Raw genomic sequence first — 14,054 nt, forward strand, 5'->3', positions numbered from 1 at the left:
AGTCTCTAACATTCAAATGAATATTTTTTCAACTTTTATTTCTTTTCTCTCAGTAAAAATAAAATTATGAACTGTTCTTTTGAATAAATATTCATTTATCATAGAAATTATATGAAATTTAATATGATTTTCAATCTCGTTAGGAAGAGTAGAAAGAAAAAAAATTATTTGAGTACAATTTAGTATTGACCCGAAAATGAGAACCACTAATTTGCCAAAATAAAACAAGGTAAATAATAATTAAATAAAAGTTTTGTATGAATAAGGGAAAAAACCCTAAAAATTCCTGAACTTGTATTTTGGAGTAATATTAATTCCTAAACTTGTAGAGGTGCCTATTAATTCCCAAACTTGCAAAATTGAACACGTTAAATCCTGAACTTGTTAAACGGTTCCATATTCGTCCACAGCGTTATTTGGTCAAAAAAACGAGTTGACCGATCCGACGTGGCTCGCCACGTCACGTGCCATGTCGGATCGGTCAACTCGTTTTTTTGACAAAATAACGCTATGGACGAATATGAAACCGTTTAACAAGTTTAGGATTTAATGTGTTCAATTTTGCAAGTTTGGGAATTAATACGCACTTCTACAAATTTAGGAATTAATATTATTCCAAAATACAAGTTTAGGAATTTTTAGGGTTTTTTCCATTTATTCTTTCTATATCTATAGCCTTTCACTGCTAAAACAAAAGGACACGAAAAAGGTTTGAAGAACGAAAATCAAAGCTTAACTTCTGAGTTTTTTTATATATTTAATTTGCATGTTTTCATACAAATTAAATCCGTTCATCTTACATTATTAAAATTCAATAAATATTTAGAAAGGGATTTAGGAATTTGTAGTGAGTGAGACTTAAAGTAGGAAGATTTAAATAGAAAGAGACAAAAGGGAAATGGAATAGTATCTTCATAATAAAAGAAAATAGAGATTATTTAATTTGACTAAAAGGATAATAGACTACGTCAAATTCATCAATAATAGATCCAAATTAAACCAATGTATAATGCACGTGTATTAGATTTAACAAAGACTAAATTTTAGATAAATTGTTTTCATATGTTAGTAATTATCCAATGTGTATATTGATATTGACTGTTGAGGGACAACCCAACAACAGGTAAATGGATGAGATAAATCTCGTTATCAATCCGGGTTTAAGCTTTTATCTGGAAAACGACATCCACATGAACTTCTCCGATTCTGATGTAAATACCGGTAAATTTCTAAATTATTAAAAAAAAACCCACCAAAGATGTATCCAAGTTTACCCAATAAAATAAGCAAATTGCATCTCAGGAATCCAATATGACAAAATACAAAATTATACGTCAACAGACCAAGTGTCGGTCGACAAGCTAATAACCACTCGAAGACTAAGCTTTGTTGGTCGGGAGATTCCAATTTCCATACGCAACAGGTTAAATAAACCTTTTTGTCTTCTTTCTTAAGGTCTAATCTAAATGAAATTATGAAAGGCTAATCAAGAGAGAAGCGAGTAAGAAGGCATATCCTCTATCCGAAACACGTCGTCCATCAGTAGCTCCCTCTCCACTTGCGCCCTCGTGTACCTCAGTACATCCTGCACCATCATCATCACCATCACCATCACCATCATCATCATCATCATCACCATCATCACCATGCATGTAATAGATCTTACGTTGAATTCCATGTAGGTGGCGTTCCTGTCGAGCCATTGCTTGTCCATAACGACGAAAGCCACGCAGTAGAGCAAATCAAATGCCCATTCGTTCTCTGCAAAATCTCAATTTAATTTTTGTAGTTCAATGTATTAAAGGGCCGATTTACTTTAGGGTTAATGTATGTATTTTTTTTTTTTTTTTTTTACCGGACAGTATCTGTAAGAAGACCGACCGGACAAAGGTTCTTGGCTTCGCTGCACATAAATAGATTCAAAACTCAAGTACAGTTCACTCATGTAATAAAACCACGTTCCATTTGCCATTAGAGGTAACCCATATATATATATATATATATATATATATGCACACACACACACAAATATTGATTCAGTTTTTGAAGAATATGCTTACAGGCATCGAGATCGAGCATCTGCATGATCATGAAGGTTACGTTGACGCCTGCAACAGCGAAAGGGTATTCCCAAGCCGCTCTTTTGCCTCCTTGTTTGTTCAAAAGGCGCTGAAACGACGTCTGCTCAAAGAACGTTAAGACAGACATTTTTCACCAACGTTAGAACTGAATCTCGGGTTTTTTTCAGAGAATTTACCGGGAATGTCTTGGCGAAGAAGAGGAGATTCTCCAGCGATATGAATCCCGCTCCTCTGATAACCATGTAAATCTTGTCATGTTTATAAATGTAGATATTGTAATTTATAACGATATATATACACACACACACACACATACACACATCGATGTATAGATACAACATGTAAGGATATACTGCGAATGTTTTACGAATGAAAAGAGAAACAGAGGGTTTTAAACCTGAAATCAGTGGATGGATCCCTTCCCTGCCATCCCATCTCTTTCCACTGCTCCGATATCAAACCCGAGAGCTCTTGACCAGGATACGTTGCAGACCATAAGGCTCTCAACGCTTCCTGTCCTCGCAAAAAATATATCGAATTCAATGTCCTGATAACCCCTGATTTGAGATGCATATATATAACCGACCAGACATGAATTGGTGTCTGAAACACCAACCTAAATAAAGGCTGTTACACTATGTGCCAACTCATGTGATAAAACATAAACTCGGAGATTTCCATAGATCCTGTGCTTATGCAATGCAATGCAATTTTTTTTCGTTCACTTGCATATTATGATCAATGTGATTACATTTTTCGACGGCTTAATCGATCTAATTAATACTGTCCATTTTACGCGGGTGAACACAAAACCGCTCACCTGATGATCAGGCCTTGAAGCATCAAAGTAAACCTTCATTCTGTGCTTCAATCTCTTCAGTCTCTCCTCCTAAAAAGAACCACTAACTCAGATAAAGTTAAAAAAATGTTCATTAAAAGCAAGTGAAGTTCTTTGTCTATGGGTTATACCACCTGTAATGGCGTCAAGTTAGAGCAGATGCGTTGATAAGCTCCCTTTCGCTTGAAGCACACGCAAGTTAGCGTCTTCCCGATCCTCCACGTGGGCGTTCCACACGTTGTATCATCGGATTCTGCAATTCGAATCCAAATCAATATGCAACTTAAACGAATAAACTTTTGTTTCCACGGTTTCATTCAAGAGAACGGAAAAAGAAACAGTCTCTTTTGCTTCACAGCTGAAGAATCATACTTCCTGAAAGATGTTTGAAGTTCGAACACACAGTACTTCACTGCTTAGTCACTCGTCAGTCAGCGACAGATTCAAGTTATTGTTCGTATCTTAAAACTTGAATAATATATAACCAAGAGACAAAACATATATGATTGAGAGCATTATGTGTATATGATGTAATGTATCGCATAAATTGAAAGTATTCATGTATTATGAGGCTTGGCCGACATAACATCATGATGGTCAGATGCGGTGTTTTCCCCCCCTTGCAACAAAAAAGCAAAACCAGAGTGCGTTCAGTGGACTGAGAAAGTGTAGTCCACGCGCTTAGCAGCGAGTGGTATAATTTACCATTGAGGTGTGGGGCCCAATGTTTTGTCCACGTGTTATGATCCTGTTTGGTCGGGGACACTCATCCCACGCGCCCCGTTTATTTCAGGGTACGAATTATTGCCATTTTATTCTCCGCGGCAATTCACCGTCTTGGATTGAATTATTGTTCATGATGTGCCACGTGGCGATCTCCTAGCCGTCCGATTATATTAAATACAAAGTAATCCTAGGGCGATCCCCCACTAGGGTCCACGCAGCATCCACATTAGACTACAACAGACAAAAGTCTTGGTTCGGTGCTCCTCCTAACATAGACACCTTATAATTGTGCCAAATCCAAGTGCGTCGTGAAGGCAGGCAATATACCTATATGTATGTGTGTGTGTATATATATAATTTAGATTTTTCAAGTATATATTTAACAAGAATAAAAAATGTTGGATTCCCTTGATTAAAAATAAAAAAAGATGATTTATTTGATAAAAAAGCAGATCAGTGCCAGACGGTTGGGAGTCGTTGGTCAAATATTAGATACTGTAGCTACTGTTCTCCACTGCCAGAGTGAATGAAACATGACTGAAAACGAAAGTATTTATTTGCATAAAAAAATCACTTTAAATAATAATAATAATAATAATAATAATAATAATAACCAAGATCGTGATCAGCCAGTCACGTCTAGGGGTGGGCGTTTGGCTAACCATACCAACCCGAAAATCTCCTTATTTTTCTAAACCTTATTTTTCTAAACGCTACCATTCAAAATTTGCAATTGATATATTGTTTATAAAACCGAATTTTTTTTTACAAACATCTAATTTATTTTTAACATAAATGAAAACAAACTGTACCAAAACTAAAACTTAATCGAATAATATGGTACTAATTTGATACAAATTTTAGAATACCGAATAAACTATTTCTGAACCAAATCGATAAAATTCCAAACCGAATCCGAAACATCCAGCCCTTCACATCAAACTATTCGAAGGAAAAAAATTATTTTTTTCAAGTAATTGGAGAATTCAGAGATATTTTTAAATTGACAAAACAAAAAGAAAGAAGAGGATAGTTACACAAATGAAAGCCAAAATGTAATTAAGAACTTCTATTATAAGAAACGACTACACGTCGTGGAAAAAGACAGGACAAAGCCGCGGAGGAAGACAAGTTCATGATGATGATTTCGGTGCCTTAAAAATGAAAAAGATCTCATGTGCTTCTTACACAAGTACGGCAGAACTAATCCCTTATTTTTCAGTTCAGTTTCTGATGAAGGAATCAAAATCATAGATCGAGATGGATTTGAATTCCTGCGATTCAATGGATTTGCGAGACGGATGCATAATTGATTGCAGCGATGGACCATAAACAACATGATCGGTGGAAAAGGGAGAAAACGAAGAGAGTTCCAGAAAAATTTCCGGCGGGAGGGAGTACATACCGGCGGAGGGGTCGGAGAAGGCGGTGCAACGGCCGGAGACGGCGACGCCGGCGGTGGAGGAGGACGGCGGAGGTGGGAGATTTCGGACATCCACGCATGGAGTTCTCAGAACTCTCATCTCCGCCTCCGAATAATCTCCAGATTACAATGCTCTCCGACTGGAGGAGAGAGGCTGTTGGTGTTGGGGAGATCGTGTTCGTGTCTGTCTGTAGGCAATGGTGCTTCGGGGAATGATATATTGCCGTGTCAGGAAAATACAAAATGACGGATTTGTCCCTGATATAATGTGCCTGATTAAGGACGTATAATTTATAATATTTCAAATCTTAAGTATTAATTAGTTATATCAGAGAAAATACTCGTATGATTTAGATATAGACCGCGCAATCAAAATATTCAGCAATTTTCCACCGGATAGGATAATAAATCTCAAATATATATATATATATATATGAAAATAAATAAGGAAAATGTGAAATAACAATAGATTGTAATCCTCCTAGCTATATAATAAATTGAAAAAAAAAACAAGCGAGATGAAATGGGCCGCATCACAATATGGGCCGGCCCATGTGGATATTTAAAACGTAAGCCCATTTAGAAGCTACTCTCTCAAGAAATAAGAGAGCTAGGGTTTTTTTTTTTCCATTTCCTCCGTATAAAATCCTTCCGTCTTCGTCTTATTCTTCTGTCGAAGAGCGCTAAAATCGGCCGCCATGGTAACCTCCTCCTCCCGTATCTTCGACCCCATTCCCAGTTCGAATTCTTTTCATCACTGGTCTGCTTCTAGTTTGTTCTAATGTTCCGTTTGCTTTTGCGCAGGTGAAGTACTCGGCAGAACCCGATAACCCCACCAAGTGTAATGTCTCTTTGTATCTCGATCTGCTGTTTATGTTCTGTTTCGCGTTTGAATGTCGCTGGATTTGGTTTGTAGCTGTGTGCGTTTGCTGAAATATCTGATTTTCACTATCCTTTTCCCTGTGTATATATTTGCAGCCTGCAAGTCGAGAGGATCCGATCTCAGGGTTCACTTTAAGGTATTTCTCGCCATTTGATTCTGATACGTATCTTCTTTGCCATTAGGTTTGCTGTCGGAGTTAAGATTTTCACAAGTCTTAGGAACACGAACTGTGTCTGGATGTATGGTCTAGGAAACCTGATATAAAAAAGCAGGGTTCTGTTACATATTCTATTAACAGGTCTCTCGTAAATGTCAGGGAAATCGAATGGGTCATCGTGATTGGGTGAACCTCATGTCTTTTTATATGTAGCTGAAGGTTCAGTCCATGATGGTACATTTCTGTTGTAATATATCCATGAGCTTAGATATGTCATTTATTCATCAAGTGTCACTTCAGATCCAAATGAGCTGGTGTTGTCTGAATTCATCTAAGTTAGATGTCTGTCTGAATTCAGGTGTGTAGGGTTTTTATGTTCAATTGTTGATTTGAAACCTGATGAAAAAAGCAGGGCTTTTGTTGCCTTTTGTGAACGTGGCTCTCGTAAACTTCAGGGAGATCATTGGCACTGTTATTGGGTGAACCTCAGTAGAATTAGTGACTGAAGGTTCATTAAATGATGCCACATTCTCGATTCGTTCACTTTTTATCATCGTCGTTGCATGTGTCCGTCCTTTTTGTGATTCTCATGATTGAATCTGATTGTGTTTTATTAATCTTGAACAACAGAACACAAGGGAAACCGCACATGCCATTAGGAAGCTTCCATTGACAAAGGCCAAGAGGTACTTGGAAGATGTGATAGCTCACAAGCAAGCCATCCCATTCACTCGTTTCTGCAGAGGTGTTGGCCGTACCGCCCAGGCGAAGAACAGGCATTCGAATGGCCAAGGTCGTTGGCCGGCAAAATCTGCAAAATTCATCCTCGATTTGCTCAAGAACGCTGAGAGCAATGCCGAGGTAAAATATCATCTGGGTTTTTATTTTCTTGTTTGTATGGGCTAGGTTTTTGCTCAGGTAATCGTAGAGGAAGTATAAAGTGTTGGGTGTGTTGTATTTCAGGTCAAGGGCTTGGATGTGGACGCCCTCCACATTTCACACATTCAGGTGAACCAGGCTAGGAAACAAAGGCGTAGGACTTACCGTGCCCACGGAAGAATCAATCGTATGTCACTTTTTCTGAACGTTCCCTTTTCATTTTTCTACGTTGTGTTGTTGGTAAAATCGGTTTCTAAATCCTGCAGCCTTCATGTCGTCCCCATGCCACATCGAGTTGATTTTGTCGGAGAAAGAAGAGCCCGTGAAGAAAGAGGTAAGAAAACTGACACTCCATGATTTACCGATCCATCTATCTATCAGCTTTCTCTTGTCTGAATTTCGTGGTTTATGGAATTGCAGCCTGAAACGCAGTTGGCAACCAAGTCGAAGAAATCAGCATCAGCATCATCTTGAGCTTTATAGACATCTATTTTGGTCCGAATTGTTTTTTTTTTGCCATATATGAACCGTTGTTTTGCAGACATCGTAATGGATGATTTCGAATTTTCTGAGACTATCGCTGTTCGAGATACCTTCGACCCCGAGTTTACTTCCATCAAGTTCACATGCAATTGTATTAGGGTGGATGGAAGTGGAGCTAAGTCAAATTTTTTTTAAAAATATTTTTATCATTTAAAAATCGAATAAGAAATGAAATAAAATTGGAACACCAATTCGATGCAGTGATGAATTTAAACCCTAAAGTGTGTTTTCTTCTGTGTATGTGTATATCAACTTCAAGATCGGCTTACGCCGTATAGATTTTTATACATTTTAGTTTGAAATTAGATCCGAAATTTGTAATAAATCATTCTTAATACTTCATTTTCAAATAAGTTTAGGTCCATCCTTCTTATCTTTTTTTTTTTCATCTTCGTTTATATACCCTATTTATCTATATTGTACATATTCAAACAACAACAACGCCTCATTTTAATTTGGTGTCGTACATATTCAAACCAACTTTTTAAATATCTCTTTCGTAATTTTCTTTCTATATCTAATATTTATATTTTCTCTTTAATACTCTAATCTTTAATCCTATTTTTATTATGTCTACACATCTATCGCAACATCTTGATCTCGATCACTCTCATTTTGGATATATATTATTTTTTTATCGTCCAACATTTACTACCATACATCAATGAAGGTTTGATGGGATACGATAGAATTTCTATTTCAACCAATAGGAACTTTGTTGTCTTTCGGTTTATATAATTTAAAAAAAAAGTAAACTGGTAATAAATGACGTAGTACAACAGGCTACATTCTATGTAGATATAATATATATAGGTTTTTTCTTTCTAAAATATATTTAAATCAAAAAACCTTTTTTTATATGAAAATGGTGATGTGGCCTCTATTTTTTTGGATTGGGCCGTGTTATAACATTATTTTATGACCCGGTCATTGCATATGATCCGGGTCGGGTCTGGGCTTCCAAGTTCTTGTTCGGCCTTTGTAACGATGAAGGGGTAACAAAATACCCAAACAAAGAACAAAATGGTCTCCACTTGTTTCCCCTTCTTTCTCGGCCTTTGCCAACATGAAGATGCAATTACTCTTTCGACTCGTGAAAATGTAAAGAGTTGGGTGTGTTAAATATTTGATTTATTTTGTTTATGCAACTTGAAGGTTATAAAAATTTCTAATGGACGGTTGATTTAATTATTTCGGATAGTCCCATGTCCGTCATGACCAACAATATTCAAACTTTATAATAAAAAAATAATGGTTATCTATTCTTCTTTTATTACCAAACGCTTCTTTCATGCCCATACCATTCTTCTGATTGCATATATTACTATAGATAAGTATTGATGGGATAAGACCACCAGGACATTATGGCCCATGTCCTCTATCATCCCACATTCATACATATACATATATACATATATATATATATATATGTAGAAAAATATAATTATTTTATAATTCAAAAATTCATTGGATATTCACCAAACTACATCTTTTAAAAGATCGGAGAAATTCGGATGGATTTAAATAAACGATAAAACCATATTGAATATATAATTATATATATATATATATATATTTATATTATAAAATCTTTACCTACATATATGTCGGCAAGTGCAACTACTTAAAAGCAACGAAACGCTGGTTGTAGGTAATGCAATTAGGTGAACGTAGCGAGTTTACTAAATTGTTTATATTTAATTATCAAAATAAATTAATATAGTTTACAGAGAAACACCAATAGAATTTATCTGCAGCTGACGAGCCAGGTGAGTCACCGCCATGTATATATGCCGTTATCATCATCCACACATCGGGTTCTAATTATTAAAGATCAATCAAAATTTAAAAAAAATGTATATCCAAATAAATATGGACCGTCGAAAATGGGAAGCACATTGTCACAATCACGAAAATCTTGGAGAATTATTAAATTAAAAAAAGAGGGCATTGTATCGCTTTCGGGTCGCCGCTTTGGAGATATTATATTTTATTTATGGGGACGAAATTAACCATTTAAGAACCTTTTGATTTGGTTGGTCTATATTTCCAATCTACACATATATACACATAAATTTATATATATATATATATATGCCAAATTCAAAAAAAAAAATACTTGGAAGCAAACATTGATTTGTGCAGGTGTGAGTGATAAAAACTAGTGAAGGAAAACCACATAATTTTGAATCTTGATTCTATTAGGTGTTGGCTTCCTACAACTTTGGAATTAGAGATGTCAATATGGGTTAGGTTATACGGGTCGACTTAAGCCGACTCATTTATAAATTCAAACATTTAATCTATTTGACTAAAATTATAAAATGGATTAAATGAGTTTTGCCCCATTAAAAGCATGAGTTAGATGGTTAACCCATTAAATCTATTATATATTTAGTTAAAATTAAATCCATTTAGTAACTAATTAAAATTGTTATATTTAAATATATAAATATTAACATATATAGATTATATATATATCGAATCGAAATATTTGATGTTGTTTTCGAATCAATTCGTACCGAAAAATTTGGTACCATTTTCAAATCAAATCGTAACAAAATTTTTTGTGTCATTTCCGAATCGAATCATAACGAAAAATTTGAATCGTATCGAAAAACTCGATACCGCTCCGAATCGAATCGTACCGCAAAACTCAGTGTCATTTACGAATCGAATCGTATAAAAAAAACTCGATACCATTCTGAATCGAATCGCATTGAAAAACTCGAATCATACCAAAAAAATGCAACACCATTTCCGAATCGAATTGTATTGAAAAATTAGATGTCGTTTTTGAAACGAACCGTTCAAAAAATCTAAACGTGAATATTTCTCAAACATCGAATCGAATCGAATTTTAAAAACTCGAAAAATCTGATTTTTTTTAAGAAAATGTATATTTTTTTTTTCATAAATTACCGAATATAATATAGAGGCAGTTGGCAAAATGTAAAAAAAATAAAAATTGTAAAATATCTCACAAAAAAATAACTTTTGTATACTATATTTTTTTAAAATACCCAAACTATATTTGTGGAAGATGACCTGCCATATGTGAAAAATGATCTACGATATGCGGTAAATGACCTACAGTCCATGGCAGATGACTTACGGTCTAGCAGATGACTTGCGGCCCGCGGCAGGTCATCTTCAACACCTACGCCTTGTATGCACATAAGATGTTTGATGAAATGTCTGTAAAAGAAAACTGTAGAAGATGACATGCCGTCTGTGAAAAATGACCTACGCTCTGCGGTAAATGACCTACAGCCCACGACAGATGACTTACGGTCTGGCAGATGACCTGCGGCCTGCGGCAGGTCATCTTCGGCACCTACAGTTTGTATGCACATAAGGTGTTTGATGAACTGTATGTAAAAGAAAACTGTAGAAGATGACCTGTTGTTTGTGAAAAATAACATACGCTCTGCGGTAAATGACGTACAGCCCACAACAGATGACTTACGATGTGATAGATGACATGCAGCCCGCGGTAGGTCATCTTCGGTACCTACGGCTTGCGGTAGGTCACCTACGACACCTGTCATACCTACGGCCTGCGAGTTGCGGCGTGTGACCAGATAACTACGACCAGATAACTACGACCGTGATTTCACTACGCAGATAACTAGGACCAGATAATTGCGATCGTGATTTCACTACGATCAGATAATTGCGACCGTGATTTCACTACGACCAGATAACTGCGACCGTGATTTCACTGCGATCAGATAACTACGACCGTGATTTCACTATGACCAGATAAATACGACCGTGATTTCACTGCGACCAGATAATTACGATCGTGATTATACTACGAACATAATGCAAAGACGACTAGATAATTAACGATAACTACGACCATTGAACATAATGCAAACGCGATCAGATAATTAACGGTAACTACGGCTATGTCCATTTACCTATTCTCTCGATCCTTTTGCTGGTTGGACCAAATATTCTCGTCTATATCTCTCTGCGATTATGTGATAATCTTTTAGAAATCAGTGCATTTTGAGATTTGTCCTTCTGTTTTCTCTAATATTTTTTTTATTTTCTGTATGTCTTACAATTTATCTCATCTAATCAAACGTTCTTCTGCCTGATTTCTTTTTTTGTGGTATTTATATGATCATTTTATTTTCTACACACAATATATTTGATGAAATTCATGAAACAGAAAACGGCGGCATATTCCAGTACGTGACTTGTGGCCTAGGGCAGGTCACCTGCGACATGCAGTAGGTGACCTACTAACCTGGTGATGTGATGACTTGCTGTCCTACTTACTTGATGACCTGCTAACCTGTAAGTGTTTTTTCACGAAACTCGTGCAAGTGTTTTTCTATACTTATATAAGAAAACAAAATCCATATAAGTGTTTTTACATGTATGTGGAGGAAAACGAAATTCATGCAAGTGTTTTTTATAATTGGAGGAAATCTGTAGGTTATAATAATATAGAAGGATATGATGGTCATTTTAACTTAAAAAGTATAGAATACAAATATTACAATAGAAGAAGTATAGAATGCAAAGACGCTTTTTTTGGTACATTTATGCAAATTTTTCCTATAATATAATATCCGATTGTGTATATATTTTTATTGAATCGAATAACCCAAATCGATTATTAAAATATCAACCCCTAGTTTATACGAGTATACATATTAATAGTTATATATATAAGTAGTATATGAATATATAAATAGGTTTAAATGGTTTACATGAGTTTAATGGATCGACCCAACTCAATTCATTGTTATTAACGGATCGATCCAATCAAAACTGTTTATCTTGGAAATCGAAATTGGTTGGATCCAAATGAGTTCAACCAACCCAATTGACATCTCTATTTGGAATTTGATGTTTGTTATTGGGGAAATTAATTATAGAAACTTAACAGAAATTCGGACTTGATATATATAGACTTTAGACCGACAATCGATCAATATAGTGAACCAAATGATATGATATATTGATTCTTATTTATCGAAAATAAACTAAAATAGTTTTTATTATCAATCATATTCACTACAAGAAAACAGCAAAAGGGTGAGTCACCCTTTTGTATTTTTGCGTCACCCTTTTCAAAGGGTGACGCAATAGTAACACAACCAAAAGCGTCACCATTCATACCGTCATCAATTCAGATTTCGTCACCAACTGTTACCAAAGGGTGACGCAATAGTGACTCGACTTTTGCGTCACTAAAACGTATTTTGGATCCAAAAATATTTTTTTGATCCCGAATCTAATCCTAAACCCTAATCCCGACCTCTAATCTCCAACCGCGATCTTAAACCGAATCGGAAATTCTGAAATTGAATCCCCGAAATCCACTTTCCAGGAGATCACCCATCCTTCCACTACTCCACCTCAAACACGCTTAACTTTAGAGTTTCAATTGACAAGTAACCAACAGTTCCAAGTTAAACTTCTGACATATTACAACATTAATACATATACATATATTTATACTTACAAATATATATATGTATATATTTATATGTATATACACATACATAAAATATATATTTATATATATAACATATGTTTGTATATATATAAATATATATATATATAAATACACGATTATATATATTCGTATATATCATGATATGTATAAATATATAATATATTAATATATATATATATATATGTATATGTAAAATACATATTTATATATAAAATACTCGTATATATGTATATACAAATACACATATACATAATATATATGTATACATAAAATATACGTTATATATATATATATTCGTATATTTGTACGTACAAATACACGTATATATCGTATACTTATATATAAAATTTATATTTATATATAAATGCTCTTATATTTATTCGTATAAATACATATATATACGTATATAAAAAATATATTTATATATAAATATTTGTATGTTTATACGTATAAATAATAAAATACAGATATAGTGACGCAATTGCGTCACTAAAAGGTGACTAAATTGCGCCACCAAAAGGGTGACACAACTATTTACGTCACTCTTGCATCACCTTTTTTCATGACGCAAATTTTACGTCACTTTTTGTGTCACATTTTAGTGACGCAACTATTTGCGTCAATATTGCATCACTATTTAGTGACGCATTAGTGACGAAAATATTGCATCACTATTTACGTCACTTTTGCGTACCATTTTAGTGACGCAAATTTTGCGTCACCTTTTGCGTCACCTTTTCCGTATTTTCTAGTAGTGATTGTCATATGATATCGAATGGCCACTAAAAAAATTGTTTATCATCACATAAAAAGATGGTGCGTATGTTCATGATGCAGGTATGATAAAACAACAAAGAGAAAATTTGCACTAATGTACAAAAAAAATGTCTTTGTATTCTATACTTTTTTAAGATAAAATGACCATTATATCTTTCTATATTATTATAACCTGCAGATTTTCTACATATATAAAAAAAAGACTTGCATGAATTTTGTTTTCCTCTATATACATAAAAAAATAATTGTATGGATTTTTTTTCCT

The 14,054-nt window shown here is 34.7% G+C and overlaps 2 protein-coding genes across 3 annotated transcripts; one reads left to right on the plus strand and one right to left on the minus strand.

Moving 5' to 3' along the window:
- Positions 1-1,261: 1,261 nt before the first annotated feature.
- Positions 1,262-5,374, minus strand: LOC104807881 (ELMO domain-containing protein A). 2 transcript variants are annotated; one of them, XM_010533309.2, is made up of 9 exons: positions 5,051-5,374; positions 3,051-3,172; positions 2,902-2,970; positions 2,479-2,594; positions 2,258-2,312; positions 2,061-2,181; positions 1,856-1,903; positions 1,667-1,761; positions 1,262-1,585 (listed from the first exon to the last, which is right to left on the minus strand). In XM_010533309.2, the coding sequence occupies exons 1-9, from the start codon at positions 5,166-5,168 to the stop codon at positions 1,487-1,489; spliced, it is 843 nt and encodes a 280-aa protein (XP_010531611.1). In that variant the 5' UTR covers positions 5,169-5,374; the 3' UTR covers positions 1,262-1,486. The 2 variants fall into 2 exon arrangements, with proteins under 2 accessions (XP_010531611.1, XP_010531612.1); XM_010533310.1 differs by having other exon boundaries at positions 3,054-3,172; positions 5,051-5,371.
- Positions 5,375-5,697: 323 nt separating this feature from the next.
- LOC104807882 (60S ribosomal protein L17-2-like) lies at positions 5,698-7,579 on the plus strand. Its single transcript, XM_010533311.1, has 7 exons — positions 5,698-5,769; positions 5,873-5,909; positions 6,047-6,087; positions 6,739-6,969; positions 7,072-7,174; positions 7,254-7,321; positions 7,408-7,579. Exons 1-7 carry the CDS (start codon positions 5,767-5,769, stop codon positions 7,459-7,461), a joined length of 537 nt encoding a protein of 178 aa, XP_010531613.1. The 5' UTR covers positions 5,698-5,766; the 3' UTR covers positions 7,462-7,579.
- Positions 7,580-14,054: the final 6,475 nt, after the last annotated feature.

Source organism: Tarenaya hassleriana, unplaced genomic scaffold, assembly GCF_000463585.1.
Source record: "Tarenaya hassleriana unplaced genomic scaffold, ASM46358v1 Cleome130, whole genome shotgun sequence".
NCBI classification, from domain to species: domain Eukaryota; kingdom Viridiplantae; phylum Streptophyta; class Magnoliopsida; order Brassicales; family Cleomaceae; genus Tarenaya; species Tarenaya hassleriana.